The sequence below is a fragment of the Podarcis tiliguerta genome (assembly GCF_965153285.1).
Source record: "Podarcis tiliguerta genome assembly, chromosome: 2".
NCBI classification, from domain to species: Eukaryota; Metazoa; Chordata; class Lepidosauria; order Squamata; family Lacertidae; genus Podarcis; species Podarcis tiliguerta.
Window position 1 is genome coordinate 37,331,977 of NC_139535.1, and position 19,945 is coordinate 37,351,921.

Genomic DNA, 19,945 nt, shown 5'->3' on the forward strand with positions numbered 1-19,945 from the left:
GGATTAGAACGCTGATCAGCCCCAACTTTGATCAGCCCCTGCCACCCTTGTCAGTGGTGAAGGGTGTTGAGAGTCAAAATATGGAGAGTCACAGATTTCCCCACCCTTGCTTTAGGAAACCAGTTTGTATGTGTGTTCCTTTTGTTATCCATAGCTCCCATTTTGCCCAAGCAGCCAACTTGGCACAGGATATCGTTATCAAAGTCACCCACCCACAGTGCTAGCGAAAGTGTAGTGTAGACTGTAATTGGGGTATAGAATGTGGTTGCATTGTGTCACCTGTAGTTGTTGGGTGAAAGGAACGAAATCTGAGCTGGTTGGGTTTTGCTTGTGAGTTAATTTACGCCGAAGTCAGCCATTGAACCCCAACTGCATTTTTATCACACCTTTCCTTGAAAGAGCTAAGACCAGCAATAAGATCTGAAAGAAAAGAATGGCTCCAGGTATTGCTGCTTTTACTCCCGGCAGTTTGGGTGGACTTCATGGTTATGAAATCACCAGTTTGTTTGCTTTAAAACAACACACAAATAAATAAACAGATCAGGCTTCAACAAAGCTTGCAGTTCCAGGGGGCTTGGAATCAGCCCAGGTTTTTTTATGCTATTGCGAAAGCTCCAAGCAAAAAAAAGCAATGTGTAGCAGCAATGTGTGCTGTATGGACTTGCCTGAATTGAATGAGTCATGCATTTAGCTTTTTCCTTCCACGCCTGCCCGGCAGGATTCGCTTTGTTAGTTGTTTGTTCCCTCCATTCATGTGGAGATTGACAATATCTGCCCAGCTAAGCTGCGTACAGTTTTACCCGGGGTCTGGAACATCACTGGTAACCCCAAAGGGTAGCTTCTGTAAGTTACACTGCACCACCTGTTCAATCAATGCAACATCATCCTTTGGAATTGTTCATTTGGGACATATTGTGTAAGACTCCTGAGTTTTTAATTGAGGTTATGCCTTGTGGCCAGCTACATTTGGCAGTGCGCAGAAGGCCCAATCAATTTCTAGGTTTTGTTACTTGTCCAATAGATTGTTAAGCACAAAACCCATAAATGGAGGGCCATGCTCTGCGTTGTGAGTCACACATTTGCACAGGAGTGGTTAATATTCATGCCAGGTGACTTCAGACTCCAGACTCATCAGCAGGAATCAGACTGGAGGTTGGGATGATTAGATTCATTGCAGAGGGCCAAGGAAACGTTGCCACAGAAGTGTGAGGTGGGCGGATTTTGCTTTATGCTTTTGGGGTCTGGCTGCCATGTTTGTTTGTTTGTTTGTTTCATTTATATTTCACTATTTCTCCAAGGAGCTCAAGGTGGCAAACATGGTTCTCCCCCTCCTTATTTAATCCCTGTGAGGTATAGGTTAGGCTGAGAGGCTGTAACTGGCCCAAAGTCACCCATTGAGTTTCATGGCTGAGTGGAGATTTGAACTCCAGTCTCTCAGTTCCTAGTCTGGCACTAACCACTACACCCCACAGTGACCAGGTTTCTAGTGACCCTGGATGGCTTTGCTCATTTTCTTGCTCTACCCACACTCCTATTTCTTCTACCTTCTGGATAGTTTTGTTGAACAATACAAAACAAAACAAAAAAAACAAAACCCCCTAACCATTAGTGATATTTGCGGTTTGGTAAACCTTTCCTTCATTCTTCCCCTAAGTTAGCCCATATAAAATCCTTTAAAATCCAGATTGCAGCAGACACCTTGAATATTCTTTTATATAGAAATATTGAAAATCAATTAATAAATACTTTTATCTCTAAAAGACACATTCTGCAAATACTGACCTTTCAGATCTTGCGAATGATTTTTTTCCCCCTTGAGAAGGATTCAAACAAGATAGAGTAGCCGGTTTGCATCAACAAATGCTGGTTAAACACAGAGATAAAAACAGGGCAGTATCAGAGATGAAACAGATTTACTCACAATTTCCCCATCTCCCAATTCCCCTTTGCAACTTTTGATATTAGCACTCTCCAGAGAAGTTAGTAGGTAACTTTTTTTCCCCTTCTTCTGTTGAACAGTTAATATATCTTTTGCAGACACTGTGTTTAGCATTTTGGTAGTCCAGACTGTTTTACTCTGGGGTTTCCCAGACTGTGTCTTCTTCTCTGCCCCTTTTGAGGGTGGAGAGTGTTGTAATTTTGTCATAAAAAATCAGTGCATTTAACAGAAACTCATTCTGGCTTTCCCCTCATGCTCCCTGATGCATAAGCAAGGGAAGGAGCTCCATATTAAAAGTCACATGCGTGCATGCTATTTAAAACCCTATTTTGATGCCTCCAGCTTTGCTGTTGAACTCATCCCACCTCCAGGAGGTCAGTTTTCTTCTTCACCTTCAATGCTAGCATCCCTTGACTGTGGCCTCCAATTCAGTACGGATGCCATTATGTGTACGAGCATTGCACACATTTCTGCCTATGGAAACAAATCTGTTGACCCAATTTTATGCACAGTGCAGAGAGCTTGTTCTGGCAGTCACTATTCATGCGTGGTGGTCAGCGTGAAGACAGCAAATGTTTGAATTTAAAAGGCTGTCATTTTGAGAAGGGGGAGGTAAACAGGCCCATTTCTCAGCTTATGCTAGCTGAATGAGAAAACAATATTTCCTTTCAAGATACTTCAGTGAGTCTCCACTTCAGATTCTCCCCTCCTAGTCAGAATATGAACACTTATTCTACCTCCTCTTTTTCTTTTTAATAATTTTAATAATGTCATATTGTTTATAATTTGTAGCCAAAAAGCAGTAGCAGACACAAGCATTGTCAAATCATAGAGAGTAAAAATAAAATCAAAGTGTAATAGAATCAAAGTGTAGATATAAGAGGAGTTCTGAGAATTTCTGGATCACACAACCGAGGCTCCCCTGAGTCTTTGTGCACCTCGGGAGTCAACACTAGACATCAGCAGGAAGTATGGGGAACTCATGGCCCTTTGCATCTTTGTTGGACTCCAACTCCCATCTGCATGGCCAGTGGTCAGGAATGATGGGAATTGGAGTCCAGCAAGAACTGGAGTGTCATCAGTTCCCCATCCCGTTCTATAGTGGTAGTAGATAAGCTTTATTGTACTAGCCAAAGGCCATGACGAAACCATACAGACACTATCAAAGAAATAAATATCTATAAATCTATTTATCAAAACAGAACCTCTGCCTAAACCATCAGAATCATAAAATGTAGGCGCACACGTAAATTAAGGGTCTCCACACACCTCCGTTCTATAGCAAGATGCTAACCCTTATTTCTCTCCCAGAGTCAGATGCAGTTTCTGCTCACCAGTTTTGATGGGGACTTATGACGCTGCCATTCAGCTTGCTTGATCTATCACTTCATCCAGATGTTTTCCAGTTTTGGTTGTCCAATATAGGGGAGGGGGTATTGTTTTACATGATGCCTCATTGAGCTTCAGAGGTGATCATATCACTTCCAACTTGCAGCATGAGGCTTGCGGTGGCTCAGGAGGAAGACTGGAACTCATCTGTTTCACATGGTGCTCCTGAGCTGCTTGGAGTCTCTCCAAAGCAGAGCGCAAGGCAGATGAGTCCTACTGCCCTTTCCTGAGCATGGAGTCATCTCCACAGTCATGTGGTCCCACTAAAGCATTTGGATCACCTCCAAAGCGGTGCAGGCAACCCCTCAGCTCCTTCCCCAGCTCTGAGCATTAATCACGCTCACTACAGCAAGGACGAAAGCTTGCCGGGGCAAGTCAATGGAGTTCTTGCTCCATGTAACCTAGTGCTATCTATTTAACTGGAAGTGGCTTCAAAGCACGTCTTTTGCTGCCGAGCGACAGCCTCTCACCAAAAGCACGTAGAGCCTCTGATAACGCAGGGTGTGCTTTCAAAACACAGTTTATGTTACGTGGAACTATGCCCTAATCTTGGTAAAGAGGCTAATACGTTTTGACTGGAGGTGATTTTTTACCTCAGCCCACCACACATATGGCTCCCATTTTGTTTCAGTTGTGCTATAGTAATAGGCCCTTAATTCTTTTGCCACCACTTCCTCTCCCCTTGACTTCGCTTACATGTAACAGGCCAGAATGTATATTATGTGAGGTAATTCAGAGATGACCACAGAGCGAGAAATGCTTCTGCTGCTGGGTAACCACTGAGAGCCCAAACAGAGGCCATTTGATTCCTTTTTCCTCAAGGGTACCTTTGTTTCAGGTCATTGCTTGCAACGATGAGGCTGTGGGTAGAACTAATTTAGTGTGCCTTCCAGTTAGTAAAGAGAGGAGGCTCGCCATCTTATTTTTCCTGCTATCTTTAGAAATTAATTTGTGTCCCATCTGTTGTCCAGTTGGAAGGACTGTGTGGCTGCCCTTTTTTTTTTTTTTTTTTAAATAATATTTATTAAAATTTTTCAAAAAATGCATAATCACTTATGGGACTCCCCCCTTCCCCCACCCCCACCATATTCCCGTTTCACATTGTTGGCCACACAAATTCCCCTTTCAAATTAAAGCTTAATTTGTTTTACCCTTAATAATAATAAACAACCCAATGTTCTTTCCCCAGGACCCACCCCCTTTCATTCCACAATTTCCATTTTTGATAAAAAAAAGCACCCCAGATAATAACAATAGAAAAGGTAAAAAATAAGAGATATAATGAATAATAAAAAAGAAAGACCAATTCAACAAAAAAGAACAAAGTTGGCAAGCCTTTGGAGTTTTAGTTCTCCCCCCCCTGTCCCCGGTTTAATTTCCCCCTGACCATCAACCCCTAGTATCTGCCTGGAATTCTTAAGGCCATAAATCACAACTTTTCCCCAACTCCAGCTGGCTTTCCCTTTTTTTTTTTTAAAATTAGAAATAAATTTTTTGATAATCAAAATTATTATTATTATTATTATTCTCCAAAGCTTTAACTTCAGTCTTTAAGAAAACTGTAGTGAAACTCCCTCCGTTGTTCTTTCCGGTTTGTAGTCTAATTTCCTTTTGTTCCGCTGCTTAAACGTTGTAATTCGCAAGTTTGGTAAGTCTGCAGGGATGGTTGTTGTTCAGGGGCAAAACCTTACGTTCATTCCCTTCCTTTCTTCAATAGAAAAGTCTATTGTCTGCAGAAAACACCCTGCAGACGAGATGTTGTTTCCGTTTTGCAGCTTTCCCAGAAGGTAACCAGTTCTGTAAAATTCCATTGGTGTTTTTCCACTTTCCCAGTCCTTGTAATGTCCCGAAGCTCCTCGAGGGGGATTGTTATAACTTTGTTTCCTCTAGTCCAAAAGTCAAGTTGTTATCCATATTCGCCATTTTGTATCCAGATTTTAACAAATTGTAGCAAATTGAAGCAAATTTAACCAGCCAAGTTCTCATAATAAAATCCACTCCACTTTCCGACTTTGACAGCTATTTTGAAAACTGTCGAACTCTCCGACTCCTTTCACCAGGCTCTCTCTTCAATCGCCCCGGTTCCCAGGGGGGGGGGTTGTGTTTCCCTTCTCCAGTTCCTCCTCCAGCACAGTTCTTGTAGTTCCCCATCGTGGAATTGTAATTTTTATCAGCAATGCAAGCCTTTTTGGGTCTTGGTTTCCCCGTCTTTGTTTTAGACAATTTACAGTAGGGAGGGGACTGACTTCCTTTTTGAATCCCCCCCGCTCGTATCCAATTCGAAAAAAAAATTTCTTTTTTCCTCCTTTTGAACCCGATTTCCAGATTTACTCACGGGTTATTGTTGAAAAGTCCGAATTTTCAATGGAAGAAGTCAGCGCTCTCCGCCGGATGGCATGCGGCTGCGCTCAGCAGGGGAAGCAGAGGACTCAAGGCACCACGCTTCTCCCCGGCACCCGATCCGTAGCCTTTAAAAAGGCTCCTTCACGAGTCGGGAGGGCGCTAACGGTGCAAGCCGAGTCTCCATGTCCACGGCCTCCGTGGCCGTGGTTTCTAAGGGTCCCCGCATCGCCGGTGCGGTAGGACCCAGCCCCTGCCGAGCAGACTCCCTCCGGAGCTCGGAGGGAGTCCGCCATTCGGCGATGGCGCCAACCCGGAAGTCTCTGTGTGGCTGCCCTTTTTGAAGAAGGAAAGGCCTACCCCCGGCCCCTTTCCCAGCCAGAAGCACCTTAAAAGTGCAATTATTTCTTGCTGCAAGCTTGCAAGCAAGGGCCAAACTAGATACCCTTTGCCCTAACAGCTTGCGTTTTTAAATAAAAACAAGAGCTTTCCCTGCCATTCTGGATTTCATTTCCTCACTTGAAATCCCCTTTCCCACCTTCTTTCCAATCCATGGTAGAAGAGAACCAGCATGACCAGTGGTCAGGGATGATGGGAGTTGTAGTCCAACAACATCTGGGGGCCCACAGGTTGAGAACCGCTGCTCTGTACCATTAGCCAGCAGAAATAAAAATTGCCTTTTGCTATTTATTTATTTTTAATGTACATGACTTGTAGAGTTTCAGGTGCCACTTATGCAATTGGCTCATCAAGTAGATCTTTGTTAATAGAATCATAGAACTGTAGAGTTGGAAGGGATCCCAAGGATCACCTGGTCCAACCCCCTGCAATGCAGGAATCTCAGCTAAAGCACTAGTAAGAAATAAAAAAGGCTGCAATTTATCCACCCATCACACAAGCGCAGCTTCCCACTGTTACATGTGGAATGCATGTTGAGCCACTGTCGCTAGCGTAAGGCTCCTATGAATATAGTCCTTAGAAGTCTCAGTTTGTGTGTGTTCTTTTAATTTTATGGATTCCACAAAAGCCTTAGTGAAAGAACTGGAAACAACAAAGGAAGAGGAAGCCAAATGCTTGATTAAAAAACTAACCAAAGCATTTTTTCACAAGAGCTGGTCACATTTTCAGACTGTCCCTGTAACAATGGCAAGTGCTTCATGCACATTCGTTCCCATGAACTTTGCACTTGAGAACCTCTGGGTATACAAGCCATTATTATTATGAAATTGAAAGGGAGTGGTAGGTCTCAAATTCCCCAGGATCACAGACAAGTAGGACTTGGTTGGGCTCATGTTTTCCATGAGTCTAGTACAGCAAAGGGAGGCCAAGCCGGGGGCAGAGGGGAATTCATTGATTGGAATTCTGAATTTACTTTTGAAGAAGTTAACTGTGGCATCTCATGCCAGTGCCTTTGTTAGGCGATCATGGTTTCATGTCACAAAATTTTATATACCTGCAAGATTTGAGTGTGAAACATCCTGTTAACTCTGTTCAGTCTACTAATAAGAGAGATAAAAAGCTTTTGACTCGGCTTATTAAAACTATCTAATGCATAGAGCAAAAGGATGTTAATATATATATAGAACCGACTTTCTCCTACTTATCTGTACTCCACAAGATGGTTTGACGATATTGCCTAGAAGCACGGTGCAGTGGTTATAAAAATAGCAGTTAAAGTAATGGATCCTTCGCAGTCCTGGATGAATACTTTAGAAACATCTCAAATTGATAAAAAGAGCAGCTTCTGCAATTCCTCAAATACTTCTCCAGCCATTCATAATAACTACTGGACAGAAGGGAGTTTACGAAAAGGGAGGAGTGTGACTGTTGTCTCTTTAACCAGAAAATAAGAACCTCTGGATTAAGGCAACTAAGTGACTGCATGAGTGGAACAACCTTTGCTCACACAGCTGAACTTCTTCTCCCTCACCTATACCCACACCATCCACAAATCTGTTCCAGAGGGTTGGGGAAAGCCTCAGAGCTCATTCATTAAATTTGTTGTATGCCACCATGGTGTCAGTACATAAATGACAATTAACAGATTGATGTCTTGTTTCATACCCAGATCCTTTTTGCTCAACAGTTTTTATTTTCTCTTCATTTCTTGCTGTGCTCTGCCAGTTGCTTGACTCCTCCTTGCTCTCCTATAACATCAGAGTTAGTTGTTGCAAAACACCAAGCAGCAGTTGCCTTATGCCAAGTGCATGCCAAGGCAATCCTGGAATTGTGTCTTATAATAATATTGGCTTTTCAGCACTGTTAAGCAGCACCCATGTGTATTTGGCTTCAAGAGAGGAAATTACAAGGGATAAATGATTACCCAATTTGTTGAGACATTGAGGTGAACCCACAGACTTGTAGCTTGTGCTATTACCCACATATTAATCAGAGCAGTGTGTAATGTTCAGTGCCATTAGTCTGGGCGCCAGTAGGCTCCAGCATGCTTAATGTGACTTTTGTGGCATTAGACATGGTTTCAGAGCAAGGGCACCTCTCAGTTTTTCTGTCTTCAATACAGCTTTGATCTTAGTTGTAGTGAGATACATAATATGTACACACACACACACTATATATATATATATATATATATATATATATATATATGGTGTCAGGAAGATGTTTAATCTAAGAATAGGAACAATTTCAGCAGGAGCTGGCATTAATTTGCAGAACACATCTTAAAATTCTCCAAAACATGTCAGGCTCCATCATTCATGTGCAAAGATGATTCTGTGTTCTGTTGGGGCATCTCAGAACTTCACACCAGGAGTGGGGGACCTCTTCAGCCAAAGGGGCACATTCCCTTATCGACATTCTTTGGGGGTAGGGCACCTGCTAGTAGTGGGTGTGGCCAGAAGCAACAGTGGGTGGAGTGATGAATGTGATTCATAGCTTTGTACAAGAAGCTGCATTCAAGCCACACAGAAGTCAGGGGTTTTGCATACACACAGGCACGTCCCTCCCTCCAGGCGAGCAAGAGACATCATTATCACTTTCCAGCCAGGCAAAAGTACTTCAAGGTGTGGAGCCAGCTTGCGAGTAGCATGGCCTGGGGTGTCGCTTGGGGAGAGTCCCAGTGACCAAACATAGAGAGGCCTGGGGGGCTGAGGATCCCCACCAGTGCCTCACACTCATACTCTGGTTGCCCACCTTTATTACTGCTCTGACTGGCGTCTTTGAAAAAGGAGCCTGAGGGTCTCTATGAGTCCCTTGCCTTTCCTGATCTCTCCCATGTTTTTCCTCCACTCTGGACTGCAGGTGTGGCCTCCTGCAAGTTGGAGATAGGGTGCTTTCCATCAACAGCATTGCAACAGAAGATGGGACAATGGAAGAAGCCAACCAGCTCTTGCGGGATGCAGCACTTACTAACAAGGTTGTGCTGGAGATTGAATTTGATGTAGCAGGTATGGAAACAATTGTTTGATACAGCCCCAAACTCCCTTTTCATGGTGCTTCTTTGTCTTCAGACAATGTCTTAAAACTGCAGATTTAATGGATTTTGGAGGCAGCACCAGGTTGTTTTCAGCAGTTGAGAAATTAGATCAGGCTCATGAACTCAGTTGTTTCTTAACAAGTACTCCTTCTTGCAGCTAGAAACAGAGGGTTTTCCTCAAGCTTCTAGCATCGCTTCAGTATACTTTTGGAACAGCCTTTGGGAAAGCCTCAAGCATACCATCAGTGGTATTGCAACTTTAGTGGAACTTAATTAGGAGAGGGACTGTGGCCCAATGGCAGAGAACATACTTTCCACACACACACACGCACACACAAATACATATACACATACACACACACAAAATACCTGGTAGATGTTTTTAGAGGTTTTAATTGTTTTACCATTTATGTGTTGGCTACCCAGGGCTCCTTTGGCAGGAAGTCTGGGATGGAAATAAGTGAATTAATTAATACTATGGTCTCCTCTTCAAATACCATCTTTGTGTTAGGGATGGGATGTTTGAAATAGCTCTTAGCTGCGTGCTCCCACAATTTATCTTCACAAGTTGTGAGTGACGCAGCACAGCTCAGCAAAGCAATGTGGAACTGCATTATCCTTTCTTGTCTAATCTTCTTGGTTCTACAGAATCGGTCATTCCCAGCAGTGGTACCTTTCATGTGAAGCTACCCAAGAAAAGAGGTGTGGAGCTTGGGATTACTATCAGCTGTAAGTATGGCTCAGGTTACAGCTGCTTACTTAGAAGTTGTATTCATGTCAGGTTTTCTCCAGGTCCACCATATGTGTGGTGCTGCCCCTTGAAAATAGTTTCAAGCTGCAACTGCTGCAAAATGCTGTGGGTGTCACTGCTTTTTATTTATAAACTCAGTATTCCAAAAGATATGGGATGCGGGTGGCGCTGTGGGTTAACCCACAGAGCCTAGAACTTGCCAATCAGAAGGTCGGCGGTTCGAATCCCCGCGATGGGGTGAACTCCCGTTGCTTGGTCCCAGCTCCTGCCAACCTAGCAGTTCGAAAGCACGTCAAAGTGCAAGTAGATAAATAGGTACCGCTCCGGCGGTAAGGTAAACGGCATTTCCGTGCACTGCTCTGGTTCACCAGAAGCGGCTTAGTCATGCTGGCCCAATGCTCGGAAGCTGTACGCCGGCTCCCTCAGCCAGTAAAGCGAGAAGAGCGCCGCAACCCCAGAGTCGGCCGTGACTGGACCTAATGGTCAGGGGTCCCTTTACCTTTTTATTCCAAAAATTAGTAATTTCAATAAATCCTAATAGTTTCACATTTTGATATTTATCCAAAGTTCACACTTAAATCAGTCAAGGCATCTTAGTAGAATTATATCAGATTAGTTCCTGGCTGCATCTAGTGTTGTGACCATTATATTTAATATTCAAATTCCAGATGAGTGCATACTTAAAAATAAAACTAAATAGCCATAGCTACATCACCACCTCTTGACTATAAAATGGAACCAATAGTGGCTGGCATCATAGGGCTTTTGTGAATATGAACATAATTATGAAACAATTAAGAAACAAGAATGTAACTGATGATGGTATGTCAAGTGCAGGTGATCAAAGCATGTGATACTTGCTGCAAAACAGATACTTGCTGAGTTTTGCAGTAAGTGGAGTAAACAACTGGTCCTTTTAAAATAAGTTGTGTAATATGTAATGTGCCTTTTCTGGCCTCAGCTGGAATAATTTAATTCAAATACTTTAATTAAAGTCTTAGTTAAAATAGCTTTTCCAAGGATTGCTTGAGAGGGTTACATCTTGCAAGACATCATTTTGTCTAATCATTATTAAAACTCTTCCTGTACTGTATAAGTTTCACAAAATATTTTGAACTTGTAAGCAGGTCAAGATCAATTCATATGTTTCCTTTCAATGTGATGAAAACTTTTTTCATTTGGGTCTACGTTTTACCATGTGGTAGAATCTACCTCAGGAGTTGGCACAAGTTTGAAAAGGACCTGTGATCTCACCAAATGATTTGTGGTTGACACCAAACAGTTTAGTAATAGCAATGTCAGTAAGTCCTTTTCCTCCTTCATAAATTAAAGTGCAATCCTATGCATATCGACTCAGAAGTAAGCTCCATTGAGTTCAGTGGGATTTATTCCTAGGTCAGTGTGTTTAAGATTGCAGTCTGAGGCAGCTGAAACCAACAAAACCTAGAGGGGAGGAACACCAGGAGTAGATTTTTATGTGAAAAGACTGCGGTTTTAAGACTAGCACTGAAAATCATGTTAGAAGCCCTGATCTTACTACCGCAGACAGGGGAGACTTTCAACACATGTACATTGGTAGTATGTGAAGCGGAATTTAACCCTCCTCAGAAACAGCTTTGTGAATTGTTCTGTTCTGTATTCAGGATTTGGAGGAGAGCTTGAAAGGAATATCCTGCTAGAACAATGTTTAATTTATAAACCCTGTCTTAAGTTAATGGATTCTACAGAAGTATTCTAGTAGTAGTAGATTTTTATGCTGACTGCTCCTCTTTTGTAATTCAGACCTGAAATGTATTTTGTCCTGTGTATATTTGTGTTCCTCAGCTATCCTTGAGTTCTCACGGCTTTTTAAAATCATCTCTCTCCCCCCGCAAACCCTTATGAACACTTTGTTTCTGAGATGTGGCTTTATAGCTGTATTAGACTTTGTTTAATTACACATTTCCCAAATGCTGCTTTGTCTCAATCAATAGTAGGAGGTGTTTTATAACTGGCAGAGTCACTGGTGCATGTGAGTTATGTGCTCAAGCTCCTCTGAGGGGAATAATTTCCCAGTCCAAGTCATTATGCATCCTATTAAAAACACAAAATGGACATGTGTTTTGAGACACTTCATCTATCATACCATAAAGCAGAAGTAGGCAGGCTCCCTGCAGATATTGTGGGAGCATGCCTACGAATCAGGAAAAGTAAATAAGAATGTTGAACATCCTTCCTCTTTTGTTGTGCTGAGACATGAGCTGGTACCCTCAAAACGTGGAATCACCCTTAAATGCCCCTTAGTGTGAATACTGTGATCCATACAAAGGCACCCAGCTGACCGAGTTGTGGGCTCAATTGGGGCAGTTACTAGCAAGACTGACATCTCTTTACTTGCCAGCTGCAACAATGAAGGAGAACAGGGTGCAGGAAGGGTAGCTTGTGAAATAGCATCAAGTTGGTTTGAGAACAGCTTGCATTTCTGTTGTCAAAATGCCTGGTTATTGATCTGCAGAAATGTCACAAAGCTAAGCGGGTTTAATGTAGTAATACCTAAGAAAGAGAGTGTTTGATTGAGGTTTCTCCAGATTTCTTCTGCGGAGAATATTTTAACTTCTAAGCCTCAGACTCAGACTACAGTGAAACTTTGGATCAGAAGCCATACATACGCAGACATACGTACACATGAGTCTTCTGGTGCAATGAAGCATTATATAAGGAAGTTTCTTTTTAAAAAAGAAATTATAATTCCAAACAGGTGATTAGCCTGTAGTTAGCAATTGGTGGGATGGTGAGCCTCAATCATACAGGCTGCATTCAGACATCACACTGAATTTTGGTTTAGCAAGATATGAACAAAGCCATCCTTCTTCCAGGCTGACTCCCTTCTCTTTCCTTCTGTGTGACCAAAAGTCTGCAAGCTTTAGCTTCTACTCTTGGATAGCCGCAGTTTGTTATGTTGAATAACTTCAGTTTGTCAGTCTGGGCAACCTGACAAGCCATGGGGTGCTCCGTGGTACAGCTGATCCCTGCAGAAGACAGCTTTGATAGTACTGCGCTTTGCACTTGGGAAAGTCATAGCACCATAGAGTTGGAAGGGACCGCAAGGGCCAATCTAGTCCAACCCCCTGCAATGTAGGAATCTTTCCCCCCCAATGTGGGGCTCAAACCCACGACTCTTGAGGTTAAGAGTCTCATTCTCTACTGTCAGAGCTATGCCAAGTTCCAAGCAGAAAGCCTGCAAAGTCGCTTACGCTGTGGTTTTCAAGCTTTGCGCAAGGGACTTTTACAAGAGGGCGAGACAACTCACCTGTCAATCACCTGATGTCCTAGTGATTGACAGGCAAGTTGCCCCACCCACCTGTAAAAATTGACCTATGGGAGTGGGATCTGCCTGCCAGGCCAAAATGGTTTCCCACCCCTGCTATAGTACATAGAACCATAGGAAACAAGGACAATGTCATTTTCATTCACAACTCAAGAAGGCATGGTGGAGTTCTGGTAGAATAGAATGGAGATATACATGAAGCCTTTAATATGAATTGCCATATAATAAGCCTGAGCTGCATATAATGGCTCCATGAATTAAAAACAAAGCAAACCCATTCCAATTTCAGCATTGGATTAAAGGCCAGCTGAAAGAAAACCTGAGTAGTGAACAGGAAGAGGTGGCGCTTGCCCATGAGAGTTTAATTTGGCTAATAAGATTTAGTAAGGTTAATTGAATACTAATTGACTGCTGATCAGTAGTCCCCTAAATTAGTTTGTATGATTTGCATATTGGGAGGAGCATCACAGAACAATCAGTACGATACTGAATTACTTTTAAGAGGAGAGTTTGCCTTGTTTAATATTATTAAGCTTTTTTTTTTTTTTTTTTTGGTAAAGTGTTCTAATTATATGTGACTATTTAAAGCAAATTGAATTGTTACCAGTTCTGTTGAATTCTGGGCTGGAAATTCTTTTAATTACCGGTATGCAGAACAGCTTCCTAGACCTATGTCGCTACATCCAAATTAAATATCATTAAGCCTGTTTTGAAAAGCGTAATTCAAATTTTGCCATTGACAAGCCAGCTCCAGAGACCGAATTATTTCTTCTCTGATGGTATCTTCTTTTGTGCTTATTAGTGAGTGGGTTGCTGCATTCAGCAATAATGTATGTTGTACCAGGACAAATGTAGGCCTAGTGTGCATGTCTAACTTTGATGAGAGAAGAGTTGTTTGGGGCAATTGCAAGGCCAATTCATGGAGAGTTGGATTATTTTATGCCTCTGCTATCTGTAAGAGCCCTTCAACAAGTTAACCTTAATAAATGCTGGGAAATGGCTGGGAGTAAGACCCATTGGACTCGGCTAGCTATACTTCTGAGTACATGTGTAGAGAATTGCAGTGCTAGACCTTTCTGCCTACTTCTACTATTGCTGATATGCTATAATAATGGTTGATTGGACTATGCATAAAGGTAAAGGGACCCCTGACCATTAGGTCTAGTCGTGGCCGACTCTGGGGTTGCGGCGCTCATCTTGCTTTATTGGCCGAGGGAGCCGGCGTACAACTTCCGGGCATGTGGCCAGCATGACTAAGCCACTTCTGGCGAACCAGAGCAGTGCACGGAAACGCTGTTTACCTTCCCACCGGAGCGGTACCTATTGATCTACTTGCACTTTGACGTGCTTTCGAACTGCTGGGTTGGCAGGAGCAGGGACCGAGCAACAGGAGCTCAGCCTGTCGCGGGGATTTGAACCGCCGACCTTCTGATCGGCAAGTCCTAGGCTCTGTGGTTTAACCCACAGCGCCACCCGTGTTCCTCTAGGACTATGCATAGGTACTGACTAATTGCATTTTTATATTATTCAATAGAGGCGAATTTGTTCAACTAGGAAGGGGAAAAGAACAGGAGAAAGATCTGAACAGCTTTGGAACTGATTCTTGCTATCTCCCTCTATACTATTTCTGTGGTAAAAATGCCCTCAGTTTTAAACAGGTATCGGATGTCCTGGTCTGCCCACAATCAGATGTGGCTGAGAAAAAGATAATGAAGTGAAATGCTTCCTGGCAAGAAGCCGTACTCTTGGATTCCCTCTACAGTCCTATGTGACAGGGCTGGGGGAACTTCAGGCCAATGGATTGAATGTGGCCCTCAGGCCTGCTTGGGATCTGTCCGTGAGCTGCGATAGTGCCTGCTGCCTGCCTGGAGGGAGGACGCAATGGTGGGACATGTGTGTTGGAACCTCTGGATTTTGTGTGACTGGAACGCAGCCTGCTGTGCAAAGATAATAGTCACATGTGTTGCTCCATTCACTTTTATCTCTGGCCTTCCCCACAACTAGCATGCAGCCTCTGAAAGGGTGCTCACAAGGGAACGTTGCACTGGAAAATGTTCCCCGTCCCTACTCTATGGGTACATCATCTTGTTGTATGTGGAATCTCTAGGACACCTGCTCTGCCCCCCACCCTTTACTCTTAGCTATCTTTGTGGATCTGTCCACTGTAATACTCCTGCTACAGGAGGAGGAAAAGGTTGCACCATCAAAGATAGCTGAAGGGTGGTGGGTGTTCCACAGTATTTCCTCTTACCCCCATTCACCACCTCTCCAGCTTTTGGTCACTTGGATTTCTTTATTGCTCTCCTAATAATGGTTCTTGCCACCCCTTTGCTTCCCAAGCCTAGTTTTCCTGGAGCCATCTGCGCTCACCCTTTGTTAGGGATGTTGGAGGATTCTGACGGGAATGGAAATTGCTTCTTTTTGCTTATTCGTCCCACGTCTGGAGCAGAAATCAGTCCAGCAAATATGATCAATATTTGCTTCTCTTGTTCTTTTCAGTCCGCAAATGATGCATAATCAATAACTTCCCCTCCCCAAGCTTCATTGCATTTCCTTTGCATTGAAATGAATGGTATTTGTGTTTAAATAAATGGTGTGGAGTAACAGGATGATAAATTAACCACGTAATGAATTATGTAAGATTCTACTGTATCAGACAATTCATGAGGGGAATTGTATAGCTTCTGTTGGCAGTCAAACTGCAGTGGAGCAGAAACAGTGCTGCATGAGACGAAACAAGGGTCTGAACAGAAATCGATGCCTTCTTACTCTTTTCTTGTCCAGGTCATTGGTCTCTGTGAATACGACTCGGTTGTTTGGATCATAAGATAAATCAAGTTGTGGTAGTTCTCCCCCCTCCTACTCTCCACAGCTGATTGGGGATTCAAGCCTGGGGGTCCTCCAGTCTAACCATTGCCCCACACGGGCTTATATTGTTGCCTTCATCATGACGCCATGAAAGGCCAGAAAGATATCTCCTGTTTGGGGATAAGTGTGTAGAAATGTGTTGTTCTTAAAGTGCCTGTCAATGCCAATGCTTAATAAACTTTAGGCCAAGTGTTAGGCTTTCTCAGCATGAATCTTCCATTCAATTTTGAATTCCAAAGACTTGTATAATGCCTACTTTGTGAAGTTAGTGTAATGCTAAAGATTATCCTAGAGGTACAGATTGAGTTTTGACTCTGTGGTATCTCTCTCACAACAGCAAGCAGAAAGTCTGGGGAGCCTTTAATTATCTCTGATATCAAGAAGGGAAGTGTAGCACACAGGTAAGTGAAGAATCTAATTTTCCACTTACAAGTCTCAGACACTAAATCAGCTGAACCCAGTTAAGACATATGAAGACCCTTCCAAGCCACCTGTACCCATATTGTCTGCTCTGACTATCTGCAGTTCTAAGAATATAAGAAGAATGAGGAGAGGAAAAATAGATGTCAGAGATACAAAGAATAAGCATAAGAAAAGCCCTGCTGGATCACCCTATCCAATCCAACGTCCTGTTCATACAGTGGCCAACCAGATGCCTATAAGAAGCCAGCAAGCAGGGCCTGAAGGCAACAGCAAAGCTCTTTCCCAGTCCAGCCTCCCGAGATCTTTTCAGCTTAAGATGTTGGGGGTTGAACTGGGACGTTCATTGTGCAAAGTATGTGCGTTCTTCCTCCAAGCAATGGCTCCTTCCCAAACATCAGGACCAATGAACTGTAACGCCAAACATTTTCCATGTCTTCCGAAGTTCACAGATGTTTGCATATTCTCCTCCTGTGCGTAATTAGACTTGCTGAAGTTATTCACAAGGTGTGCCATGGCCTGACATTTCCTTTGGCCTCAGTATAGAAGTAGGTCTAATTAGAGTACAGTGCTGGCTTTAATAAATTAGTATTTTATAAGCATACTGACTCCTGGAATCTCACTTAAGCCTACTTGATTCCAGTACAAGCAGTGTTGCCAGCACTGCCTTGTTATATAAAAGTAGAACATGCATGCATTAAGAGTTTGCTCTCTGAGTTACATACAGTATAAACTGGTCTATATTATTTTGACGTAGCCAACATGGAGGCTTCCAGATGTTGTTGGACTACAACTCCCATCAGCCCCAGCCAGCAAAGCCAGTGATCAGGGCTGATGGGAGTTGTGGTCAAGCATCTGTAGGGCAACAAGTTGGCTACCTCTGCTCTGGATGACGCACCATGAGAGATGAGGACAGCCAATAAGAGCACCCCCCTATGTCCTTTCATGATGTATGGAGAAAACTGTAATTCACAAAACACTTTCTTGACACCAGCTTCCTTCACATTTACCTGTGACTCGTTTTTTTATTTTCTCACTTATTTAAGGTACCCCAATTGAAATGTTGAAAGGCTGCCTAACTTTCACCAGTTGAGGGAATTGCTAATAATGAGGTGTATTCTCAGGCTGGATTTTAGTTATTTGAACCTGTTTCTATGCAGAAATATCTTGTTTTTTTTTAATCATTAACCTGGGCAAATTCTCTGCTGCAGAAGAGTTGCCATATCACCCACAGTACTGCAACAGCTCTTGGAGAAGAACTAAGTATGCAGCTATTTGGAATGTGTTAAACACAGGCTTGTTTTTCCCCCCATTGCTCACAGGACTGGCACCTTAGAGCCCGGAGACAAGCTGTTAGCCATTGATAATATCCGACTCGACAATTGCTCAATGGAGGATGCGGTGCAGATCTTAAAGCAGTGTGAAGAACTTGTCAAATTGAAGATCAGGAAGGATGAGGATAATTCTGGTACGAAAGCACTGAATCAAGCTGTTTCTGAGCCATTTTAATAAAACACTCCAATACTTAAGAAAAGCCTGGCAGAGAAACTGGAAAACCATTATTCAAGTAATGAGTGTGTACATGTGCCTGTGCATTCATGTGTTGGTGCGCATGTGCACACAGCAAGTGCCTACAAACCTATTCTAAGGCTTAAAAGTTACTTACTCTTTTGCTAGGAAATACTTTGAGGTTTGATGCATACCATAGCTGTCAACGTTTTCCATTTCTCAAGGGAAATTCCATTATTCCAAATAGGATTCCTCGCAAGAAAAGGGAAAAGTTGACAGCTATGATGCATACCTTGAAGATTCCTTATCATTATTAAATAAGTGTTTATGCATTGAACAGAGTACCAGTATCTAAATGGCCTTATTAGAAACATAGGTATATTAATGGAAACAAAATTGCCTAGCTAATAAATGCAGTTATGTATGGTCCAATACTTTCAGATTCCACCTGTTTTCCTTTCCTTATTGTTTTTCTTTGTGACATCGTTTTTATTCATTTTCATCTTTAAACTGTTTTAACATGGTTGCATTGGGATATATATTTGTTTGAATTAAAGCATGTGGCACGCAGCAATTCCTTAAAATTAAAATCCAAATGGCAATAAACACTCAGATAATTGTTTCTGGATATATTAATTAGCAAAGTTGCATCAAAGCATATATACCAAAATTAATTACAAATACGAATTGATGCATTACTTAGATCAGTGACTACAAGTTAAAGGTATTTTGTATCAATAACAATTAGAATTCATGGGAAATTGTAGGAAGCGGGGAGGAAAAAAATTAAAATATGCACTTCATTCCTTCCTGTATTATAATGAAATTAGTAATCACATGCTACTAGCTATTAAGCAATAAATGATCATTTCCCAATCCTCTTTGGCGGTTACTGGGTTTTTTTGATAACTGGAAAGAACAAGCAGTAGGTCTAATGGAAGTTTATAATCAGCCTGTATCTTCTAGATGATCTAGGACTAATCTCAGGAGTTCCTTTAGTTTAGGGTGATTTCTATAATCAGAGCCCTCCTTTCCTCTTAACAGATGAGCAAGAAACAACTGGTGCTATCATCTACACAGTGGAGCTAAAGAGATACGGTGGACCCCTGGGAATCACTATTTCAGGGACCGAGGAGCCTTTTGACCCAATTGTCATTTCAGGACTGACAAAACGAGGGCTGGCGGAAAGGTGAGTTGCAATTTGCATCCTAATGGGCAGGCATGATATAATGATACTCCGGGTGTAATCCACTGGGAAGCTCTTCTGCTCATTTGTACCACTGAATTAAATAGAGCCTGCATACGTGGGTGGTGTAGTTCTTTCTGCACAGTTACGTGGCTGTGCGTGTAAGGAAAGAGAGGAGAGAGAACTTGGTTGCACGTGATCTTGAGAGGAGACATGAGAGGTTTGTGTGCTGAATGGCTGTCACAGTTTCTGAGCTCCCAACGGGCAATTTTGTGTTGCTTGGGGAAACTGTGAAGCTTCTTCCAGGTAGTATATTCAGTGCTATTATGTTTATGCATTGGTGGATATGTTTGTGCAACGTGTGTGTGTGTGACAGTTACAAGCAAGGAACCAATCAGGAGTGCTGTGTTCAAAATGTGCAGCCACATAACCTTAGAATCATGGAGATGGAAGGGACCCTGATGTTCATCTAATCCAACCCCCCGCAATATAGGAATATGGAGCTGTAGCATATGGGGATTGAACCTGCAACCTTAGCATTATCAGCACCATGCCCTAACCAACTGAGCTATCCCGCTTGTAATTTGTGGACTGTTTGTTTACATGTTTGTGAAATTGCTGGGGGTACATGACATTTCCCCCCCCCCCACACCCCTCAGTTTTTCCTGTGGATCCTTTGTTTTTTTCACCACCATCACCCCGTTCACATGTAACCACTGCAAACTGGTAACGTCTGTCCTTGCAGGAGAACCCCTGCAACTATCATTCTGAAATTGGGCAGGCTTCATTTCCTCAGAAGG

General features: G+C 42.6%; 1 protein-coding gene across 11 annotated transcripts in view; it reads left to right on the top strand.

Annotated features, from left to right (window-relative positions):
* GRIP2 (glutamate receptor interacting protein 2) overlaps positions 1-19,945 on the top strand; it is a 364,422-nt gene that overhangs the window by 324,465 nt on the left and 20,012 nt on the right. For all 11 annotated transcript variants that reach the window (XR_014507912.1, XM_083426937.1, XM_083426935.1 and 8 more), the window contains 5 exons: positions 8,930-9,075; positions 9,753-9,833; positions 16,368-16,431; positions 17,773-17,918; positions 19,004-19,148. Coding sequence is in view for 10 of the 11 variants with exons in the window: in XM_083426937.1 (XP_083283063.1) it covers positions 8,930-9,075; positions 9,753-9,833; positions 16,368-16,431; positions 17,773-17,918; positions 19,004-19,148 (582 nt within the window). In the remaining variant the exon portion in view is untranslated. The remainder of the gene's footprint in view (positions 1-8,929; positions 9,076-9,752; positions 9,834-16,367; positions 16,432-17,772; positions 17,919-19,003; positions 19,149-19,945) is intronic.